Source organism: Amphibalanus amphitrite, unplaced genomic scaffold (assembly GCF_019059575.1).
Source record: "Amphibalanus amphitrite isolate SeventyFive unplaced genomic scaffold, NRLGWU_Aamphi_draft 000206F_arrow, whole genome shotgun sequence".
NCBI lineage: Eukaryota > Metazoa > Arthropoda > Thecostraca > Balanomorpha > Balanidae > Amphibalanus > Amphibalanus amphitrite.
Genome location: NW_024881701.1, coordinates 246,902 through 271,158, shown reverse-complemented (window position 1 = coordinate 271,158; position 24,257 = coordinate 246,902). Strand labels below are relative to the sequence as shown.

The window sequence follows — 24,257 nt, the reverse complement described above, 5'->3', positions numbered from 1 at the left end:
CGTGACGTCGTTTCACTGTAGTTTGTTCCAAATGCTTCTGTAGACCACCATTCGTTGACGGCAGCGCACAGCTCCACTTCGCTGTCACTCGATTGGTGCCTCAGAAACATGACCTGGTGCATGCCGCTGGGCTTGATGTCAGACACGCATCCCGTCAGGGTCCATCCTAGGTCTGTCTTCACAGCGGCCGGCTGATTCGGACGTCCCATACGCACCTCCCTTTGCAGCACTGCTTCAAGGACGTTTGCACCGATCAGCAGCTTCACCTGCCCGCCATTATATTGCGGGAACTCCAGATCACGAAGGTGTTCAAACCTCTGAAGCTGGCTCTTCGTCATTGAAGTCGCAGTCACATTCAGCGCTGGCACAGACCACACTTCAGGAATGTTGATGCACTTCTTTGCCCCTGTGCCAAGGGGGCTGATCTTCAGTTTCACTCTCTCGGACGGACGCTGAGTGCCACTGGTCTCCACGTTTTGTATGCAGAGCGGGTGTCGCTCCCCGGCAACGCCCAGCTCCTCCAGAACATCCTCACGACACAGTGATGTCTGAGCTCCAGCATCCAGGAGTGCCAGAACGTCTGTCGAGCCGCGGGGCCCGTGAACCCGCACAGCAACAATCTGTAGCAGTGTGTCTGTGTCCGTTTTTACCGAGGCCGCTACAAACGGCTGGTTCCCGGAACTACCTTCAGCTGAAGATTCAGGCGCTCCCGTGGTTGTCCCTGCTGACGACTGATCCCTCCTCGAGCTGCTCTGATCGGTTCCTGACCGACTTGATCCGCGGTGGAGAAGCGGATGGTGCGTGAACTTGCATCCCTTCACATTGCACAGCCGAGACACTTTGCAGCTTCTGCTCCAGTGGCCCTTCCTGAGGCATGAAAAGCAAAGGCCTTCTTCATAGGCAACAGCGCTTCTTGCGTCTGGGGTCTTGGCCTTAAATTCCGAGCAGTCGCTCAGCTTGTGGTTACTGCTGCACACCACGCACACTGGCAGAGAGCGGGCCTCTGGTTCGGTTTCACCATTGGCTCCTGTCGCCAGCGCTGTTCGCCGAACAGGGCTGTCCCTTGAAGAAACTGTTGCACGTTTCCGTTCCGATGTTGAAGTCCCGGACTGGACAGCAGAGAAGCTCAGGATGCTGACTTGGACTTGGAGCCACTCGGTGAACGTCTCCAGAGTCGGTCTCGTCGGTCGCAGCCGGAACACTTCACGGCCCCACTCTCGGGCTAGTTCGCTCGGCAGCTTTTCGACCACTCTCCTCAAGTTTTCACTGCTTGACAGGTCACTCGCGTAGCCGAGATTTCGCAGGACGGTGACTGTGTTATGGACGACCGCATAAAACTTCTCCATCGCTGGGAGGTCCATTAGTGACGGTGGCGAGGTCATGAACACATTTCGCAGGTGGGCCTGGATGATGTCTTCCTCTCGTCCGAACCTATCTTGCAAAGTTTTCAAGGCCTCGTGATACAAGTCACCGTTGAATAACATGCCGTCAATGGCCTGGGCCGCGGCCCCTTCCACCGCGTTTTGAAGGTGAGCCATGCGCTCAGCATCCGACAGGGACGGCTGATCATGCACCAAGGCTTTGAAAAGACCAATCCAGCGCGGCCACTCACGTGCATTTCCACGGAACGTTGGCAGAGTCAGTCGCGGTATGCTCTTTACGAACGCTGATGGTCCTGCCAGGTCATTCCGTCGGGGTGAGGCTGGCGGTGGGATCCAGCTGGCACGAGCCAGTCCGTCTCTCTTGTGCACCCCATTATCGCCTTGAGGAGCACCGACAGCTCTGGGTGATGACGAGATGCAGCGGGAAACTTCGCCACCATTGGGTGCCGGCCGCTGCTCACCTGACGTATGACGGACGCCTCTTGTTACATCATAGTGGTTAGGCTCCACCTCCACTGGGATATCGTCATCAAAGTCATTTCTGCGCTCCCATTCAAGCTCATTTTCTGCAGCCCTCAGAAGTCTTGCCCTCTGTTGCGCTCGTTCCACCTCCTCTTCTAACTCCTTTTCCTCCATCATCCTCTTCTCTTCTTCCATCCTTTCTTCTTCTCTTCTCCTCTGAGCTGTTCTTTCTTCCTCCTGTTTTCTCAGCTGTCTTTCTCTTTCTTGCCTGGCTTTCAAATGCTTCAGCTCCAGGCTTTTCATCTCTGCCGTTATTACAGCTTCCCTGGACGCCGCTCTGGAGACTCCTGAAACACGGGATCCATTCACTCTACTCCCCCCGTGATGCAACTTTGATGGTGGTGGTCTGTCATCTGCTTGCGACGCCGCGCAGCAGCTCACTGGTCGGTGCGTAGTCGCCTCTTCAATTCTTTTCACCGTCTCGGCGTGCCGTGCCGTCAGTCGGGTGGCGTACTCTTCCGCTTCTTCCAGTTCGCAGACCTCCTGCACCTTCTCAACATAGGTGTCATTGGCCTCCATGAAACCATCCAGTGTCGCATTCAGGGTTTCGATCCGCTTCTTTAGTTCTTCCTCGCTAGCTCGGCGCGCGATCTGAGCCTCCGCCGTGTTACAGGCACGAGTAAACGCGGCGGCCTTGCGCCCGCGCTGAAGTTTCAGGTGCTTCAACACGCATGCAGTGTCTCCAGCTTCCTCGCCGGCAGTGTCCTGACTCACCGTCGCCGTCTCTGTGTTCTCCGCCTGAGTCGAATCTTCCATCATCGGAATTTTCTTCTCGATCCGACTGGCACACACGAGGCACAGCTTGTAACCTACAATCAATCAGTGAGTCGGCAACGGGCAGCCACAACGGTCTTCAGTTCTCACTTCAGGCCCGGACCATCCGGCCCGGAGGACCAGAAAATGTTGGCGACGCTTTCGTTCGAATCTCCTTTCATGGTGTGGACTGTATTTAATCGCGCATCGCACAGCATTTGGTTGTTTGGTGACCGAGATCTAGGAGGAAAATGGTTTAATTGGAAAATTGGGAAAGATAAATGTTATAACCTATCACGTTAGCCCAGTTAAGATACAACTAAATATTGGATACAGGATAGAGCGCCGGATGCCGACGACTAAGGAACCTCCTTCTTAGGAAGTATATTTGGACCTAATAAAGGAGCGCCGGATACCGACGGCAAAGGAACCCCCTTCTTAGGGCGTATGTTAGGGCCTAAATAAGAGAGCGCCGGATACCGACGTCAAAGGAACCCCCTTCTTAGGGAGTATGTTAGGGCCTAAAATATGAGAGCGCCGGATACCGACGTCAAAGGAACCCCCCTCTCAGGGAGTGTGTTAGGGCCTAAATATAGAGCGCCGGATGCCGACGACAAAGGAACCCCCTTCTTAGAGAGTTTAAGGAATGTTTTAGGATGAAAAAAGGATAGTCAGTAGACCTGGTCACCGGAACCGATACGCCTGCCGCATCTCCGTCGAATATCTCATCTGTGTGTAGACCGCGCACTGTTTCACTTCTCACTCGGGCTTCTCACACACTTTGTCTTCTAGTTCACTATATTTGGCGGACAAGGCAGCGAAACGTACCGGGAAGAGAGCTAGGGGCAGCGCAGTGTCCCCGTCGAAGTCGAAAGGTGAAGTGAGGGCCGGGGGTGTTTACAACTAGTTTATATACAGCGACAGGGGGTGAAAACAAGACGCGTTGAGGACGGTCAGAGCACACAGAAAAGGCTAAAAATGGCCCGGGCGTCCAGCGCTCCACCCGGAAGACACACACGCTGGGCGCGCACGTGCGTGCCCCACACAATGGCCCGGACCTGGGCCGGTCCTACGCAAACAGGGAGCCGCCCTGCCGCGCCGGCCGGCCAGCCGAGTCAGAGGGGACACCAGCGTCCCGCGACCGCGGACGGCGCTCGGCTCGGCGGCGCGGCGGCGGTTCGGCTCGGCAGCGCCGAGTCTCTACCGCCTTGCATAGGTCAAGGTGCAATTTGTCGGCAACACCGTTAATGTTGGAACCCATGAAGCGAACCGTGATCGGTGGAAGGCTACGAAGACCTTGCTTAGTTCCAATTACAATTAATTGCGTCTTTTCTGCGTTGATTTTCAGTCCGTTTTTGCCAAGCCAAGTTGAGAGGGTGACCAGATCCTCTTGGATGCGATTCACTAACGTGGCCACATCCCGAGGGCATCCTAGTAGCGCCAGCTGGACATCGTCAGCATATTGCACCAAACATCGGTCACGAGAGACATTATCGGTCAGAAAAAGCGGCATATCGTTGGCATAGATGTTGAACAAGAGGGGCCCCAGGGCGGACCCTTGATAGGTTCCTATAGGGTTCAACATAGGGCTCGAGAGCGCAGCTCGACCATCAGGTAGGCGGACCGACACCTGCTGGTAGTGGTCACACAGGTAGCTGGTAAACCATCGGGTGTCAATGCAGTACTGCTGTAGCTTGATTAGCAGTCGGTCATGGGGAATCGTGTCAAAACACTTGGAAAGGTCAAGCATACAGAGTAGCGCTATCTGCCGTCTGTCCATTCCCTCTAGCAGTCTATCGGTCATCGTCAGAAGTGCCGACTCAGTCGAATGGTTTGTACGAAACCCATGTTGGCAGGGTGAGAATAGGTGATTGGAGGTGAAAAACTCGAATAGTTGCTCGTATACAACTCTCTCTGTAATCTTCGCGATTGTGGGGAGGATCGAGATTGGTCGATAGTTGGATGTGTCTGTTGATTTGGGACTTTTCTGGATCGGGTGTATGAGGGTTAATTTCCATGACCGAGGGACCGTGTGGGATGTCAGGCTGGAGTTGACGATGTGGGTGATAACATGATAAACACTGGGAAGACACACCTTAATAAATCGCATACAGAGGCCATCTGCACCGCAGGCGGGGCTGCTGTTCATACGGGCTACCGTACTGAATAACCGTTCAGGAGTGATCGGTTGCACCTGGAAACGGCCAGTTGCTACTCTGGGGAGACGTACAGGCAGGTCGGGGCCCGACGAGTCTACCTGCCGCGCGGTTTGGGTGCCGACACTTACAAAGTATGCATTCATCGTTTCTACATCGGCGCTCGGTGTCGGTCTAGGCGTCTGTCTACCTGAGATAACCGGTCTGATACAACGCCACATGTTCCCCCGTCCACTGTCCTCAATGCGCCTCTGTATATCACAACGTGTGTCCTCGCGTATCGCGGCCTTGACACGACGGTTCAAGGCTTTGTTGGCAGATCTCGAGAACGGCTAGGCCGATTGCGCTGAAATTTGGCACATCGCTAAAGACCGGTTAGTAGGGTGCAGTGCACAAGTTAGTTGGAGGTACCCCCTCGCAATTTCCCACGTGCAAGGCCCATCCTCTCGCTCGCTCCGTTGGTCGCCCAAAAGGCGTTTTACTAGTGAGATACAATACTGAATGAGAAAATTGTTTGTTTTGTTGGGAGCCATCTTTTTCGGTCTGGGAAGGCCCTTGCAGAGCTATGACATAACTATGCTCTGGTGTAGTAATTTGGTTGTGCGAGCCAGCGACAGTGATCTGCGGACTCCGGAAGCGTGACTGTTCCCGTGGGACGATTGCCCTGTCGGGCGGTCCAGCCGTCTCCCCAACGGTCACCCGAAGAGGGTTATGTGTCTTGGAATGGAACCGACATCAACTACAGGTTGGCTGGTGGGGTGACCTCCAGTCCAGAGAGGGAAGCATGAAGACTAGGGGCGATGCGGATTGGTTTTTCCTGAGGATAGCGAGGACGGAAGGAATCTAGCACCCTTGACCCTTCCTTATACTGAATGTATCTCAGGCTGTTAAATCTTCTAAGCGTTTTTTTTTCTCGACATCGTCAAGGTGCCATTAATAAAAATATGAAATCCGGGAGGATAAATTAAATATAGAAATTGTGGCCAACAGAACATTATCAGTTGCGTTCAACATACTCGTAAGCATGATCACACACCCAGCTTACACATGAGCCATGTAATAAATATTTTTGATAGACATGCTTAAGTTATGAAATCATCTAAAGTGTTTGTAAAGTTTCACGATACGGATCTAATATCCTGCTATCCATCATGACTATTTCTGGTCAGGTCATGTCTTTGAACATAGGCCAAATTCTTCAAATGACCTCCCTTGCCGGCACAGGGAGGGAGGGTTGATGCAACCCCCCTCCAAGGTTTTTCGCGAATAACTCGCGTAAAAAGCGGCCGATCGCGACGAAACTTTCAGTACCCTCGCATTGATCAATCTTACACCTACCCTGAAAATTTCATGGCCCTGACCCAAATGACCTTTGACCTGTGACCTCTTTTCCGAGACCATGTTTGGCCGGAATCGCGATTCGGCGTATGTCGGCTCGCATTAGCCGCGCGTTTGCAAGCTTTTCGTGGTTTCAAGCGTTCAAACATGTGATTTGATGTTGCTCCGATGCATTAGGGTGGGTGTCAAGATCACCTGAAGGTCAGGTCAGGTCATTGACCTTTGGTGACCTCGGTTCACTTTTTCGAGTTTTACATGTTTCTACGCCAGTTTTTGGAGCTGAATTCGAATTTAGCAACCATTTGAACATTTACGAAGTAGTTTTGGTGCCTTCGTAACATGTTACGAAGCTGTCAGAGGCGGATGACAGGTATTACGAATACCCGTCGTGACCCCTACCGGTTGACCTGACCTGACCTGACCCGACCTGGTCTAAATGCTTTAAGACATCATCTCTGATCAAAACTAGCACGATATTCGTGATCAGCACCCCGGAAAACCCCATAGCAGCCACACTTTACGACTTTCTAACAGGTCCCCATTTTCCCGATTTTCGGGTCATTGACCTGACCTGGAAGGTCACCTGATGACCTAGGACCTTAAAATTGGGTACCATCGGCTTCCTCTCGTGACGGGCAGCACGCTCGTTTTTTTCCGCGAAGCTCTAGCTCAATCAGGGGCCAAGCGCGAGGGGGGTCGTGCCAACCTCCCTTGCCCCCCCCCCCCCCCCTTGTGCCGTCGAAGGATGCAAAATGGCCTGTGCCGGTGAGGCTTAAAGATCAACTTTTGATTCATTCGAAGCGTTTTGATAGGAGGAACACGAGGCTGGTAAAATTAATTTCATGCAGGTTTAGCTTAAAACTTTTAGTGTTTGTGGAAAAGCAATTGGTTTTCTCATAATACCGATGGTGGCAGTTGCTGTTATTTACGTGCTAAGCCGTTGACCTTAATTAAATCTGACAATATTATTCAGACATAGCGGTAAACGAGCTGCTTGTTGTGTTAGGTTAGGCTCTTTCGGTCGATTTCAGAGTGGGAAGGATGACAGGAATTAGGGGGAGACAGGGGGCCTGGGCGGGAGTCCTGAGCCTCATGCTCCGCTGGGGCCGAGCCCATCACGTGGGTTGGACTGCCCTGATACATGGATAGCCCTGGGCGGTGTTTCACGGCCCCGCGCTGCAGCACGCTGCGCTGCGCTGCCATGCATTGTAGCGGCGGTTGATATGAATTCGGCTCCACGCTAGCGTTACGAGCTTCCGAGTCTGTTGATGTTTCCATGGAAATTGGAAACCCAATGCACCGGTGCGCACAACGCATCCTGTCCAAGCAAAATTTTACCATCGATGACCTCTGGTGACATGACCTTTTGCTCTGAACCGATCTAAAATTGGCTGAAGTATTTTTCTTCTTTTTGCTACTTTCGACGCTACTTCGAATACCACTTAAATGCCCAAAGCTGAGTTATAAGAATGATGCTCAATCCCCATTTCCCCTCCAACAGGGCGTGAGAGTCTAGGCATTCCTGTGGGGCACGGGCTAACAATGACTATCTCATAATCATTGTGGCCATGAACATCTACTGCCATTCTTTAACACGGTAACACCGGTTTCGCTGCGCTGAGCGGTGGCCGTCTCGTTTGTTGGATTCTACAGCTGGCTGGCGGAAAGCGTTACCGGCCGCCCGTCCACCGCCCGCGGGCCGGACCGAGCGGTCCCGCTGACCCTACCTGACCTGATACCGGCGCGATACGGGACAGGCAGACGGGGGTTCGGCTCAGCGAAGGCAGCGCCCACTGGTGCTGGGGACTTTTTTAATAGACCTACTGTACCTTCATATTCGAGTCCGTTTTCCATCACCTAATGCACAACGGCTTGCCGCTCTCGATACTCATCATAAATGGTTTAGCAGTTGGCACACGAGTTGTATGACCCGGAGGGCTGTTCACGGACCCTGTGTGCGGTCGGACCGCACACAGCCTCCAAGCTCCGCCCACTGCGTCCCTACGTCAGCCTTCCGTCACCGCACACAGCGACCGCTGTGGCCGGTCGGGACTGGCCACAGCGGACCATCCACCGCACGCAGCCGTGACGTCAGAGCCGCCTACCCATCCCCTACCCCCACGCCTGCTGCACACACCGCACATTTCTACCGCACTCAGCAGTTTGCGGTGCCCGTGAACATCCCTCGGGTCTATCTATTCAGCGATTGGGGAATACCGTGCAGTCGTGCCGCGCGGCCCCTGCCCGGGTCCTCTCGCCACCTGACCGAGTTCCCTGGGTACTCTGCCATGTGGCTTAGCCTGCTTTCTCTCCCACGCATGGGATTATATTGCTGCTGGCTCTCAGACGGACACAGTTTACACCGATTTCAGCTCTGCTTTTACTTCAGTTAACCATCAGCTGCTTTTGCACAAACTGAGAACATCGTTTAGTGTTTCTGACAAAGCGTATGCCTGGCTCGCATCTTATCTGTCCAATAGGCGTCAGCGCGTAGTGCTGAATTCGGCGTGACCTCTGACTGGACTTCTGTCAAGTCTGCGGTGCCAGAAGGCAGCATCTGTGGACCTTTGTTTTTTATCTGCTACACTGCTGACATTCCATCAACACAAACTGTATCATGTACGCGGATGATTTGAAACTTTTCAATCGTGTAACCTCTAACGACGACGCCGCCGTCCTGCAGGCCGACCTTGGTCGGCTGGTGCGATGGTCTGAGGCATGGCAGCTAAAATTGAACCCAGTCAAATGTTTTGTTATTTCGTACACGCTCAAAACCCGGCCAGTTACATTTGATTTCCAGATCACTCATGTTTCACTGCAGCGCAAGGTAGAGGCACGTGATCTCGGAGTGATACTGGACAGCAAGCTGACATTCGCGCGTCACATAGACACTGTTGTGGCGAAGTCCAGACGCATGCTCGGGTTGTTCATTCGGGGTATGCAGCAGCCTCGCAACCTGCGCGGTGGGGCCCTTGACGTCAGAGCATTGCGTACTGCCTACTTTGCGCATGTCCGATCACTCCTGGAGTAGGGTAAGGGCGGGTAAGAGGACGCGGGCGATAAGAGTACGCATCAGCTGTTTCGGTTGCTTAGCAACGCGGGTTTGTCGAGTTCATGAAGTGACATGAAGCCGTCAGTGCGTGTTTGTCACCAACGGAATGTGGGTGTTGTGCGGCGACGCTGTTGAGTTTAAGGCGATGAATATTATTTTCGAGCGTTATGATTACGAGCGAGCGAGCGCAGCGAGCGAAGTGAGTCTTTTCAATATAACGGAAAAATCTCAGTATGAGCGGCCCGGCCCGGCCCGGCCCGGCCCGGCCCGGCCTGTAACGCTTTTGAGAGGCTTATATCTCAGCAACCGTTGGACCGATTGGCCTGCGGTCTTTTTTGCTGGGTAGCCCCATTCCTTCTACCCCGTAATTGACTACTTTTGATACATCTCAGTGACCGTCGTGGCACGTGCCACGTGAAAAGTCAAGGGTGTTCAAGCTGTTTTGCAAAAGTAGTGATTTTGAGAGGCCCATATCTCAGCAGCCGCTTGGGCGATTGTCTTGCGGTAATTTTTGTAGGGTAGCTGCATCCCTTCTACCAAAGGTCGGATATTCTTGATCTATGTGAGGGACCCCCACTGCACGTGCAAAATGCAAAAAGAAGAGGTGCCAAATTTGTTCCCATTTCAATAACTCGGTAATTACTGGGGCGATTTCGCTGAAACTTGGCATACAGGTAGGCACCCACCAGGCAATGCATTCCCATGTATTGCGGTTAGGGTGCTACTGCACGTGCGCACGTGCAGGGGGCGCTCCCAGATCTCGAGAACGGCTGGGCCGATTGCGCTCAAATTTGGTACACGGTTGGGGACCAGTTAGTAGGGTTCCGTGCAAAAGTCAGTTTGGACCCCTTTTGCACGTGCGCACGTGCAGAATGCCGCTTCCAGATCTCAGGAACGGCTGGGCCGATTGCGTTCAAATTTGGCACACTGCTAGCGACCGGTTAGAAGGGTGCTTTGCACAAGCCCGTTGGAAGTACCCTCTCGCCCTTCCGCACGTGCAGGGCTCACTATCTCGCTCGCTCGTTCTTCGCCCAAAAGGCGTTTTACTGGTATTATTATTTTCGCGAACACCCTGTATAAGGGAAAAATCTCAGTATGAGCGGCCCGGCCCGTAACGCTTTTGAGAGGCTTATATCTCAGCAACCGCTGGACCGATTGGCCTGCGGTCTTTTTTGTTGGGTAGCCCCATCCCTTCTACCCCGTAATTGACTACTTTTGATACGTCTCAGTGACCGTCGTGGCACGTGCCACGTGAAAAGCCAAGGGTGTTCAAGCTGTTTTGCAAAAGTAGTGATTTTGAGAGGCTCATATCTCAGCAGCCGCTTGGGCGATTGTCTTGCGGTAGTTTTTGTAGGGTAGCTGCATCCCTTCTACCAAAGGTCGGATACTTTTGATCTATGTGAGTGACCCCCACTGCACGTGCAAAATACAAAAAGAAGAGGTGCCAAATTTGTTCCCATTTCAATAACTCGGTAATTACTGGGGCGATTTCACTGAAACTTGGCATACAGGTAGGCACCCACCAGGCAATGCATTCCAATGTGTTGCGGTCGGGGTGCTACTGCACGTGCGCACGTGCAGGGGGCGCTTCCAGATCTCGAGAACGGCTGGGCCGATTGCGCTCAAATTTGGTACACGGTTGGGGACCGGTTAGTAGGTTGCCGTGCGAAAGTCAGTTTGGACCCCGTTTGCACGTGCGCACGTGCAGAATGCCGTTTCCAGATCTCAGGAAAGGCTGGGCCGATTGCGTTCAAATTTGGCACACTGCTAGCGACCGGTTAAAAGGGTGCTTTGCACAAGCCCGTTGGAAGTACCCTCTCGCCCTTCCGCACGTGCAGGGCTCACGATCTCGCTCGCTCGTTCTTCGCCCAAAAGGCGTTTTACTGGTAGGTATATCATCCATGGAGCACTGTGAGGCAGATGCGTACCCGAAATTCTTCTAAATACGAGTTATTCTCCCTTTTGATTGTACATTTTTTTAGAACCACATGACATGATTATTTCTTGATTTATAGATTTGCAAGATTTATTTTATGTTTTTCTTTTTGGACACTAGAAGTAACTTAAATGTCTTCTGAGTTTGATGTTAAGCATTTGGACAGTACAAGCTGCATAGGTGTGTGTGTTCATATGCTTACGTACTCCACCCGCCTGGCGTGCGTACTCTTACACACCCCATATGGTAAGAGTACGCAACAGCAGCGGTTCAGAAAACGTCATTTTTAGACCACTTCCATTTACGCTGAAGGATCGTTGCCTCATGAGTTGATGGCTAATTCAATGATCTTTAATATTCTATATTTGCGATTTCTTTCTTTCAAATATTAAACAAATGAGAGCAAGAAATCCACTAAGTGCGTACTCTTATACGACTTCACCCTATTGTAGTGTCGTTTGGGCCGGCGCTGCAGTGACCCACATGAAACGACTATAGACCGTGTGCAACACAAGTTCCTCATTTGGCTCGCATCTCGTTCGGACCATCCCACAAACTGCCTGGATTACGAACATCTACTGTCTCACTTTCAGGTTCCATCCATCAAATCGAGATTTCATCAACACGACCTCATGTTTTTATTCAAGTTTTTCCATTGTCAGATTGACTGCCCGCAACTGGTCACAAGGTTCTCACTCTCAGCTATAGTAGAAGGGTGCGCAACATCAGGCTGTGGAATATCTCACCAGCACGAGTCAATGTACTGTCAAAAACTCTATGCTCGGGCGAATTCCTAACAGCTGTAACGCCCTCGTAGCCGCGAACAGTATAACAGTTGACTTTTTCACGGCAACACTTGGAGCCTTCAGAACTGCTGCATATTCATTCGGTCAGGCCGCCGGTGTGTACTAGCATGTTTCCTTTTAGTGTATACTTTTAGCTTGTTTTATTTTTAGTGTTGCTTATAGTAGATACCTACCTATGTTATGCCGTGCTTTTAGCTACAGTGTTGTGAATCGTTCGTGTTTTCACCTCATCGTGTTTATGATTTTATGTACAGTTTTGACTGCATCTGTTAAAAGGGCGTTTGCCTGTGGGTGCTTGTAGTAAATACAAATACAAAATACAAATGTGTGCCTCCGGGGAGGTCACGCGTGAACGGTGCTGCAAGTTTGCTAGCAAGATTTACTTCGCCTATTGCTTTTGTTGCTCACTATAGAATGTTCAGTTATTTCAATCTCTATTTTAGCTCATTTGATTGACTGCACTGATACGCACACACAAGCATACCTACACATACAATACATATTACATAAATCTTTAACCGAATTTGATCTGATTGTTTTCGGCTAACGCAAAATAGCTGTTTTTAGAGAAGCTTAGGTATTTCTACAAGAATAAAACGAAGGACAGAGTGTCAAATATAAGAAAAATCGAGAAGAGTTAGAATTATAAATTTAATGTGTCCCAGACCAAACGAATAATACGGTAAAAAGCCAATGCTAGGGACAAGTCCGGCTATTCTGTGGAATAATTCGGGGGTAATGAATGAGAGCAATACCATAGGTATAAAAGACGGAACCAGTGACACCGAAATACCTACTTATATCGCCTTCGCATTAATCAAACCCATTTATCACTGCAGTGTGGAAAAAACGAAACTGAATGATTGTCGTCTAAGTCAACCTATGGTGACCAAATTATATGTTTCTGAAGTAACGTTTGAACTTTAACATGTATATGGCCGACAGAGCTCTTCGGCCTGTGAGCTACCGCCTGTGGGACTGTGGGTGGCCCGTGAGTGGTGAGCTGTGAACTGTGGACTTTGGTGTGCTGTGGGGGACGTGAGCATGACTTGTAAAGTGTGAGCTGTGAGTAGGCAGTGGGGCTGTGAACTTTAACAGTGACCCGTGGGTCTGGGGCAGCATCTGTTGGCCGGCGGATACGGGCTGTGCTCTGGAATTGTGGTGTGGAGGATGTGTGATTTTTCAACTGTGAGCTGTGGTCCGAGGCCTGTGAGCGACTGTTGTCGGTGAATTGTGGGCCCGGCTGTGAGTTTTGGGCGATCGTTTCGTATCGAACTGAGTTATCTGCTCCATTGCGGCTATCTCATACCGATAACCGAGAACAGCTGCGCTCTGTTGGCTCAGTTCCGGCTTTATGGCTACGCTTTCCAACTTTAATCTGGGCATTGCGATGTAGAAATCTTGCCAATTATGAGCTTGATATGTGTAATTATACGTGAAATACTCGTTAATATGACTTATGGAATGCTATTGATTAAAAAATAAATTTAACCTCAGCATTTATGCGATTTTTATCTCGGGCGTGGCTGAATAGATTATGACGTAAGATTGTGGTCCAAAAGTCCACTGTCTAGAATCGTACTCAGAAGCCGTTTTCACTCCCGAGGCCAGCGGGCGAGCCGTCCGGCCCGTCCGGCCGTCCGGCCGTCTGCCGTGCCTGGCGCCGCGCCTGCCGGCGGCCCGCGGGCGTGTCACGTGACCCGACCTGAGGTCTGTCCGGCGGTGGCCGGCCGCGCCCGGCCATTTCCCCGAGCGCGCCGCCGTCGCCATGCTGTGGGTGCGCTGTGCGCTGGTGCTGGTGAGCGCGTGCGGCCGGGCGCCGCCCGCCGACGCCTTCCTGACCACCGGGACGGTGGCGGCGCTGCTCTACTCCAACGGCGGCTCGCTGTCGACGTGCGACGGTGACGGCGAGTTCCTCTGTACGGACGGCAAGGCGTGCATCCCGGCCGGCCAGCGGTGCGACGGCTCAGACGACTGCGGCGACGGCTCGGACGAGCAGGACTGCCCGCCGGGCGTGGAGCCCACCGAGGACCTCAAGAGCCAGTGTCTGCCGCCGTCCATCTGGTGCGGCCGCTGCATCCCCAGCTCGTGGCGCTGCGATGGGGAACAGGACTGCAACGACGGCAGCGACGAGAGGGACTGTCCGAGCGTCTCGTGCCAGGGCGGCTTCAAGTGCGACTCGGGCCACTGCGTGCACATCTCCTGGCTGTGCGACCGTGACGAGGACTGCCCGGACGGCTCCGACGAGCGGAACTGCACCGAGTCGAGGGCGGCCGACTCCGCCCGCTGTCGGCCGGGCCAATTCCGGTGCTCGGACGGAGCTGGTTGTATCCCTGCCGCCGATGTCTGCGACGGCCGGCCGCAGTGCTCCGACGGCTCCGACGAGGGCACCGGCTGCGCACGGCGCGATACCTGCTCACCTGCCACGTGCACTGCCAGCCAGACCTGTCGGCCGACGCCGGCCGGCGGCCACCTCTGCCTGTGCCCCGAGGGTGCTGTCCCGGACTCTACCGGCGGCTGTCTGTCCGAGGGATCCTGTGTGGGCCGCGGCTGCGAGTACGACTGTCAGCCCAGCGGTGGGTGCGTCTGTCCGCCGGGGCTGCAGCTGGGAGCCGACAACAGGACCTGCGAGCTGGCGGCCGACAGCGCCGAGCCGGAGCTGCTGCTGGCTGACGGTGACACGGTGCGCCAGCTGGCGCCGCGCTCCCGGCGGCTGCACACCCTGGCGCCGGCTGGCGATGAGCGTGTGCTGGCCGTCACCGGCGAGCTGGCTACGCGCACCGCCTACTGGGGCTTCCGGACGGCGGACGGCGGCGGCGGCGTGAGGAGGCGCGCAGACTTCCAGCGCGCCCCCATCGACCTGTTCCTGATGAGCGGCGTGCGCGTGGCTGACGCGCTCGCCTGGGAGTGGGTGGCGCGCGTGCTGTACCTGGCTGACGCCGAGCGGGGCCACCTGGCCGCCTGCGACTGGCTCGGCCACTGCGCCGTTCTGGTGCGGCCGAGCGGCCGGCTGCTGGCGCTGGCAGTCTACCCGCAGCAGGGCTTCCTGTTCTGGTCGGAGATCAGCGAGAAGGGCGGCCAGATCACGCGGGCCGTGCTGGACGGTGCGGACGCGGCCCCTCTGCCGCTGACCGGCCTGGAGACGCCGCGCTCACTGGCCGTGGACCCGGCGGCGCGCCGGCTCTACTGGACCGACACCAGCCGGCGCGTCATCGAGAGCTGCCTGCTAGACGGCTCCGACCGGCGCGAGGTGCCCGAGCTGCTGGTGCGCGCTCCATTCTCACTCACCGTGCTCGGCTCAAACCTCTTCTGGTCCGACCTCGACTCCGAGGACGTGCACGTGTGCAACAAGTACACCGGCAAGAACCGCACGAGCGTCTACAAACGGCGCAGCATCTGGTCGTTCCGGATAGCAGCGCTGCACGCCTCTCTGCAGCCGGCACTGCCGAACGCCTGCGTCGGCTCCCGCTGTTCTCACCTGTGCCTGCCGTCTCAGACTTCCCCACACGGTCACCGCTGCTTCTGCTCGGAGGGCGAGCGGCTCGGACACGACGGCTTCACCTGCCACCCGGGTAACGCCAGTCAGGTGGTGCTGGCTGGCTCTGACCTGCTGCTGGACGTGCCGGTCGGGGTGCTGGGCGGCGTCGGCGCCACGCCGATCGAGTACCCGGCCCGGATGGTGACGGCCGTGACACTCGACTGGCTGCCGGTCGGAGAAGGCCTGAACCTGACACTGCTGTACGCCGACTCCGCCGATGGCGCCATCCATGCCGTGGATCTGGAGACGCGACGCCAGCGTACGCTCGTCTCTGGACACCTGACGACGGTGGTGGCTCTGGCGACCGACCCGGTGCGCGGTAACGTCTACTGGGCGGACAGCTCGCGCGGCACGATCGAACTGGCCAGCTTCGACGGGAGTCACCGTCGCCTCATCGCGGACGGTCTGCGCCACTTGACTGCGCTGGCCGTGTCGGCGTCCGAGCGCCTCCTGTTCCTGTCACTGGGCGGTCGCGCGGGCTCCATTCAGCAGATGGAGCTGGACGGCAGCCGGCGCCGCGCGCTCGTCTCTGAGAGGCTCCAGACTCCGTCTTCACTCGCCGCCGATGACACCAGCGGTCGTCTCTTCTGGGCGGACGCGCAAGCCGGCGCGATTGAGAGCATTCGCTACGACGGTACGGAGCGGCGGGCGCTGAAGCGGTTCCTGGCCGGCCCGCTGTCCGTCGCCGTCACCTCTGGTCGGATGTTCTGGAGCGATATGCACTCGTGGCGGCTGCACTGGGTGCAGCTGAACAACATCGGCCACCAGTTCGCCCAGTCGCTCGGCGAGGCGGTGGACGGCAGAGACGTGAAGCCGCTTCTGCGGCTGGCTGCTGTCGGAGTGGACCGGCTGGAAGAGGTGCTGCGGCTCCGCGCGGAGAGCCGCTGCCCGCGCCTGCACTGCGCCGAGCTCTGTCTGCACAACTCTGAGCGCGGCGAGCAGTGTGACTGCGGCACGGGCCGACAGCCGGCGTCCGACGGCCGCTCGTGCGCCCCCGCTGCCTGCTCGGAGCGCGAGTTCGCCTGCCAGTCGGGTACCTGCCTGGAGGCGGACTGGCGCTGTGACGGCTCTCCCGACTGCCCCGGTGGGGAGGACGAGGCCGACTGCCCGCACCGGCGCATCGCCGTCTGCGGCGCCGACGAGTTCAACTGCACCTCCGGCGAGTGTCTGTCGTCTGTTCTGCGCTGCGACGGTACGCCGCACTGCAGCGACGCCAGCGACGAGGACGGCTGCGCCGACCGGGCGTGCGACGCGGACCAGTTCCGCTGCGGCACCGGCTACTGCGTGCCGGCACACTACCGCTGCGACCGCCACTCTGACTGCACGGACGGCAGCGACGAGGCTCACTGCGGCGGCGGCGCCTGCAGCAACAGCTCCTTCACCTGCGTCACCAGCCGGCGCTGCGTGGCCGCCGAGTGGTTCTGCGACGGCCACCCGGACTGCGTGGACCTCTCAGACGAGCCGGCCGACTGCCAGCGCCTCAAGAACTGCACAGATGACAGCCGACGGTGTGATGACGGCCGATGTGTCGGCGCCGACCTCTGGTGCGACGGCGTGATCGACTGCGCCGACTCTAGCGACGAGGGAGCGCACTGCGGCGGTAACGGGACGGCCACGCCTCTGCCGCCCCTGCAGCCACGCGAGGAGGACAAGGCGGCGTGCGAGGAGAACCAGCGAGCCTGCGTGGACGGCCGCTGCCTGTCCCTGACCGCCTTCTGCGACGGCACTGCTGACTGCGAGGGCGGCGAGGACGAGCTGGGCTGCGGCGAGCCGACCTGTCCGGGCACCGAGCGGCGCATCTCGGCCCACTGGCTCTGCGACGGCGAGCGCGACTGCGAGGACGGCTGGGACGAGGCGGCCGCGCAGTGCGACGGACGCCCGGCGGCCACGAGCACCCCGCCGCCGACGCCCGCCTGCGCCGACGACCAGTTCGCCTGCGCCGACGGCTTCAGCTGCCTGTCTCCGGCCGAGGTGTGCGACGGCGTGGCGCACTGCGGCGACCGCAGTGACGAGGGAGGCATGTGCGAGACGGCCTGCAGCACGCACATCTGCGCGCACCGGTGCCGCGCGACGCCCACCGCGCCCGTCTGCGGCTGCCTGGACGGGTTCCAGCTACAGGCCGACGGCAAGACCTGCCGGGACGTGGACGAGTGCGCCACCGGCGCGGCGCCCTGCTGGCAGCTCTGCAACAACACCGAGGGCGGCTTCCGCTGTGGCTGCCTGGCCGGCTACGGACTAGAGCCGGACGGGGTGGCGTGCCGCGCCAACACCTCCCCTCGCCTGCTGCTGACTCAGGCCAGCCGGGTCATCGCCGACTCTGTCCGCCACAAGAACCTGCAGCTGATCTACCGCAACGACAACACGACGCTGGCCTTCTCCGACTACGACGCCTGGACGGAGACGCTGTACTTCTACGACAGCTACCGCGGCGCCGTGCTGGCCGTGCCGGCCGGGGACGACCAGCCGCCGCGCACGGTCGTTGCCAACGCCACCGGGGTGACGGCGATGGCACTCGAGTGGGCCACGAAGAGCGTCTACCTGGCCAGCAGAGAGGGCGAGACGGGTGTGCTGCGCGCCTGTGCCGCTGACGGGCTCTGCCGCACGCTGGCGAGGACGGCCGGTGAGACGCTGCTGGCGCTGCGCCCCGTGCCCGAGCAGGGCTTCCTGCTGGCGTGTGCCGAGCTGGCCGCTCCTCCCGGCGGCCGCCGGAGCGGGCGCGTCCTCCGCCTGAGCGCCGACGGCTCCGAGCGGCTGGTGCTGGCCGACCACAAGGTGGGCCGCTGCGGCGGCGTCGACCTGGACCGCACCACCGGACTGGTCTGGTGGTCGGACACGCACTTCCACCGGCTGGGCTCTGCGCGGCTGGACGGCAGCGGACGCGCCGCCGCCGACCTGTCGGGCCTCCACCTGCCGCGCGGGCTGGCCGTGTTCGAGGACTGGGCGTACGTCATCAGTCACCGCAGCCAGGTGCGCCGCTGCCACACCAGGGTCGTCGAGACGGGCACCGGCACCTACGCGCCGCTGCGACCCGGCGCCGCCGCCTGGTGTCAGCGCGTCTACAACAACGCCATGGAGCTGCGGGCCCTGGACGTGCTGCACAGACTGCGGCAGCCGCTGCTGCTCGGCGAGCGGAACGGCTCGGTGAGCGCGTGTCGCCGCCACGGCCGGTGTCGGCACATGTGCCTGCCGAGAGGGGGTCAGGTGGCCTGCTACTGTCCCGACAGCGAGCCCGACTGCCGGCCGGAGCTCACCGACACAGACCTGGCGGACGGGGCGGGGGAGGCGGCGGGGGCGGCCGGCGCGGCTCAGCCGCCCTCGGGCGGGGGCGGCAGCAGCGGCGCCGCCATCGGCGTGGTGCTGTGCCTGCTGGCGCTGCTGCTGGTCGGCGCCGCGCTGTGGCTGCGCCGGCGCGGGCGCCGCTGCGGCCGGACCCGGCCCGCCGGCCACCAGTTCCAGAACCCCACGTTCGGCATGACGCCGCCGCCGGACGCACCGGACCTGGGCGCTCCGGGGGCCTGGCTCCGCGACTCGGCCGACGACAACAACAACCCCTTCAGCGAGGAGGACGACTACAAGAAGAGGACGGCCGGTGGCCGGACAGCCGCGCAACACCCCGACTGCAGTCCGAAGGTCAGTACGGAACTAGTGTTCTGGATACATTTGGTTATGTTTATGAAGTAAAATAATTGCTTCTCTCGTCATGGAATGCCTTGAGATATAGCACTCATCTGACCTGCGGTCTCGAGCACTTATTCACTTGACTTTTTTGTAAAACGAATATAAACAAGTATTTTCCTTTAGATAATAACCTCTAAACAAACGTACACGATGAGATCAGAAACTTGCAATCCCTCCCGCCTAAACGTAGCATGCAGGTCTTTCCGTGCACTCAGCAGTCAATGTGTGTTCAATTTTTCTAACACAGCGTCTCCCTCTTTGTTTTCAGACAAAGAGCTGTCACATCCAGCTCGGCCTGGGAGCTCGCAGCGAGGACTCTGGGTTCCTGGAGCTAAGCTCCGCCGGCTTCTCCTCCATGGAGCGGTTAGTGCAGTAGCGTCATCGCTGGGACGTCATCGCTGGGACGTCATCGCTGTGACGTCATCGGTGGGACGTCATCGCTGGGACACCGCCGCAACTGTGGTGACATCGTGGATGTTGTAATGTCAAAGGGTCGTCTCCGGAAGCCATTTCTGGCCTTGGCGGCAGCGAGATGGCCGAGTTTACGGTCCAGTGAGGGGCCGATGAGCGCAACGTTCATACCGGATGGGCTGACTGGGCACATCCTGCCGCATTCCGTACTGGAATGGCATGACGAATGGTTTAAATTCATGGGCGTGCATTGTTGATACTGGATTTGTTTTAAGAGACGTTGAACTTAAATGTGTTTATTTTGAGCCACATGTGGTCCAAGCGATTATGCCACGATCGATGTCCTTAGACGCTCTTCACAATAAAAGTGCATGCCGATACGATGTTTTAAGTCTGATCGTGGATCCCTTTTTGATAGCGAGACAGTCGTGATGTCGATAAAACAGCGATTTTTGCAATGCGGAATCTCACAGAAAAGTGATCAAATTGTTTAGAGTTATTTGCTATTTTGATTAACCACTGGACAATGCGCCTACGTGACAGCGCTTACACAGATATTTCAATTTCGAAAAGATTCTGATGTAGGCTATTTATCGACGATGTGACAGCAACAAAGACGACACTAAATGTGAACTCATGCTTTTTCGATCGGTGTCTGGTATTTGGTCAGGTGGCATAAGTGGATTCTGCGGTTATCCATTAATCTTTGAACTTTGAAGTTCACGTTATTGCTGCTTGTTCCCATTCTGCTTATGATCGTGTCATTAAATGTACATAAATGCACATTTGACATTTAGAGCTATGCTATGGTATGACACGTTCAAGTCCATTTAAGAGGTCGCTTCAAATGTTATTTCACATATTCATCGCAACAGCAAACACAAACATTGAGCGTTGGTTTTAACTCGGCGCCAAACACTCGATGAATTAACGCCTCGGCTGCAAATGAGGGTCTTTCCCCTGGCCCACCTCCGCTGGGCGTTAATCATTAATAATCAAACCGACGCCAGTAAGTGTGTGCCTGACACTTCATGCAATATGCATGGTATACATACAGCATAGACTATAGTGTATATGTGAACCTGCATATATTTGGGAAAAGCAAATCACTTCGGCATCACAATCCACAATGTCTATCCAAACGCATATAATATAGGCAAAATCTCTTCAGAGCTGGGATGCATTTGCTGAACCAACAGTACCTAAACGATACGGTCATGGGTACGATCATCAAATTACTACTTTCTAACTACAGCAGAGCATATGTGCTCTCTCTCTCTCTCTCTCTCTCTCTCTCTCTCTCTCTCTCTCTCTCTCTCTCTCTCTCTCTCTCTCTCTCTCTCGTGACTAGACTGTCTCATATCGCACATCGCATCGGTGCAGCTAATGGCTAATGGGAACATGACGCCTTCAGCGCTCTCTCCCCGTTGCAGCGGATCGCTCTCCCCCGACCGAGTTGGCTCCGGTCCCGCACCTGCTCTTTACGAGGGAGAGAGAGAGAGAGAGAGAGAGAGAGAGAGAGAGAGAGAGAGAGAGAGAGAGAGAGAGAGAAAGAAGGAGAGAGCGAGAGAGAGAGAGGGGGATGGAGAGAGAGAGAAAGAGAAAGAGAGAGAGAGAGCGAGAGAGAGAGAGAGAGAGAGAGAGAGAGAGACAGAGAGACAGAGAGACAGAGAGAGAGAGAGAGAGAGAGAGAGAGAGAGAGAGAGAGAGAGAGAGAGAGAGATTCACGTCCACAGTCGATGGTCGGTTCCGTGGCGGTAGAACCAGGCGTCGGAGCTGTACCGGATGTCCGCCCGGTTAGAGCACCACAGTATCAGGTGTTCCAGCACCAGCAGCACCAGACTCAGCGCCACGCCTGAAACGGCAGTGGAATGTCAACAACTTCTGGAGTTGATAAATAATCCATCAAAGGTCTGAGAGGTCTTTGAAATGTTGAGGGCATGAAAATACCGATAAAATACGTAAAGCTTGAATGAAATACGGAAGACAGCATTTTTTTTTTCTTTATGAAAACGTTGGCTACTAATTGATGTCTCAGCAGCAGCGTGTAAACCAAAAACCCTCAATAAGCCGCCATTCCATGGACAAATGTTGGGATGAGGCAGTGAAGTGAAAAAAGGATGAGGCAGTGAAGTGTCAGCAAATCAGTGCAACTATGAAAATTTAAAACTATGAAAATGATGACAAAGAATGAAAAGAAAAAGATTACGAAAACAATATTTTCAATTACCTAAAGCCAACTAAATGGAAATAACATGAAACAAACCGAGAAAAACATCACTGAAAATGTCATATAGGTACCTACTTGATACCTACTTTGTAGTATGTGTTCGTGTTCGTGTTGGTCGTGTCATGTGAAACTGTTGTGTTCTTTGTGGGGGCCGTTGCAAAGGCATTACCCAAATAAACGTCATGTCATGTTGGGACGCCGGATGACGCAGAACCGTGGCAAACATAGTGGCGACGTGTCACCTGATGATAATTACAATCGACTGCGTCATTCACCGCCTCATTATTCTGTGTCAATTCGTGCTGGCGCTTGGAGCGCGCACACTACATCTATTCAGCGAGGGGCCTTTTCATGCATTATTTAATACGGATGCGCCGTAACGACAAATTCAACAAACATTGTTTATTTTTTTACGTCACTTGCTTGGTCCGCCAGCCCCTCCCTATATGTCCATTCATTGACGCGTAGTGAATGTAATTATCATCTATTGACAGACTGCTCAATGGACTCCCATTATCACGCCTTCCCGGATGCACAATGTGCATGATGACACAGAAACGTCCACTTTCACACACTTTATTGAAGTTCGCACCAGGGCCCAGTTTCACCAAGCTCTGTTTGGGGTAGTTTCGGCAAAACTACCCCAAACCAGTTTCACCAAATGGGGTAGGTTCTGATTGGCCACTTCCAAACTACCCCATGGGGCAGTTCTTATTTTACCCCAAATTTGCCATGCAAACAGATGCTCACGGTCCGTGAGCATCTGAACAAGCCAATCAATCAGCTGTTTGCCGGCAATTCTACCCCAAATATCCGACCAAAATTACGGCTGACATTCGTGGGGTAATCTGTGAATATGATACGAATTGTGAGCAAGAATTGACAGTAAAATAGTAATAAGAACATATTTTATTGAAGTCCAATCACCTGTCATGTTTGAGTATGCATTATTCATAGCATAGGTACTTCAAGTTTCATCCAAATATTTTACTGCATGTAGCCTGCACCACCTATGCTTGTGATCTGCATTGCAACACCCAAAAGAAGCATTATAGATGTCGCCCATAGCTGAATGCCAGGATTTTTACTTTTTTAACTATTAAAGGTTTTCCTTCAACAGTGACCTTGAATACCGGATGAGGAAGCCTTGAAATATAAACAATAAAAATGCACATTCTTCACGGTGGTTACATGCTGACGATGTGTCTTGTTGAAATGATCATAGTACTTCAACTTGTGCAGGGGCGGATCCAGAAAAACTCCAAGGGAGGGGTCATGAATCGAAGTGGGGCAACCTACCTATACCCAAAATTAAAAACTCAACGGATTTCGGCCACTTATTTTTTGGTGGGGCCCTATTTTTAGTTTTTTTCTGTTTTTTTTTATCTATTTTTTTATTTTTTCCCTGCCCCCTGGGCCCTGACAGAACTGGGGTGCCCAGCTGACAACCCTGAAGTGTCCCTGACAGGCACGTGGTGCACCTGACAGGCCCAAGGTGCCCCTGCGAGGCCGGTGGTGCCCCTGGCTGGCCTGTGGTGCCCTTGCTAGACCTCTGGTGCCCCTGACAGGCCTGTGGTGCCCCTGAAAGGGCTGTGGTGCCCCTGGGCTCTGACAAGCCTGAGGTGCCCTGACAGGCCCGCGGTGCCCTTGCTAAGCCTGTGGTGCCCCTGGCAGGTCTGTTGCGCCCCTAGCGGGCCTGTGGTGCCCCTGCTAGGCCGCTGGTGCCCCTGGGCCCTGGCAGGACTGTGGTGCCCCTGACAAACCTGAAGTGCCCCTGATAAGCCCAAGGTGCCACTGGGCCCTGCGAAGCCGGTGGTGCCCCTGCGAGGCCGGTGGTGCCCCTGTGAGGCCGGGGTGCCCCTGGCCCCTGCGAGGCCGGTGGTGCCCCTGGCGGGCCTGTGGTGCCCCTGGTGGGCCTGTGGTGCCCCTGTCAGGCCTGTGATGCCCCTGGGAATTGATAGGCCGGTGGTGGCCCTGGCAGGCCTGTGGTGCCCCCGTGGGGCACCACAAGTGCCCAAGGGGGGGCCATGACCCATATGACCCCCCCCCCCTTGGATCCGCCACTGAACTTGTGTGATCTATTCAAATTATCATTCGAGGTATCTATATGCCTTACGGTCAATGTGCAAATATCCAGCAAATGTCAAGACGCTAACAACTGAAATAAAAATAAAAATGCCGTACCTAAATCAGCAAGAGAATGTCGTGCATACCTAGGTAATTCTCATTAGAAATAAAAAGCATATGGTGCAAGTAATTCGTAATAAGCAGTTGTTAAAAATACCAGGCCAAGTGGATTCGATACTTTCCATATCTATGTTTTTATTTTTGTCGCTGTTGTGCATATCTCAATAAAGTTGCGTTAAATGTGCCGTGCATCTGTAGGTACTGTATGTATTTTGTAATGCACATTAGAAATAAAAGCATCTGGTGCAAAAGATTCGTAGTTAAAAGT

General features: G+C 55.2%; 1 protein-coding gene across 2 annotated transcripts; it reads left to right on the top strand.

Moving 5' to 3' along the window:
- The first annotated feature begins 13,707 nt into the window (after nt 1–13,707).
- LOC122385041 (putative vitellogenin receptor) lies at nt 13,708–19,950 on the top strand. Of its 2 annotated transcripts, XM_043373004.1 has the most exons (3): nt 13,708–19,113; nt 19,430–19,569; nt 19,609–19,950. In XM_043373004.1, exons 1-2 carry the CDS (start codon nt 13,714–13,716, stop codon nt 19,535–19,537), a joined length of 5,508 nt encoding a protein of 1,835 aa, XP_043228939.1. In that variant the 5' UTR covers nt 13,708–13,713; the 3' UTR covers nt 19,538–19,569; nt 19,609–19,950. The 2 variants fall into 2 exon arrangements, with proteins under 2 accessions (XP_043228939.1, XP_043228938.1); XM_043373003.1 differs by having other exon boundaries at nt 19,430–19,950.
- The last annotated feature ends 4,307 nt before the right edge of the window (nt 19,951–24,257 follow it).

What these genes read in the sequence shown, in the direction of transcription:
- LOC122385041 (XM_043373004.1), top strand. Translation starts at nt 13,714, where the DNA reads ATGCTGTGGGTGCGCTGTGCGCTGGTGCTGGTGAGCGCGTGCGGCCGG. An exon ending in ACCCCGACTGCAGTCCGAAG is followed by an intron (nt 19,114 to 19,429) that starts GTCAGTACGGAA and finishes CTTTGTTTTCAG; the next exon opens with ACAAAGAGCTGTCACATCCA.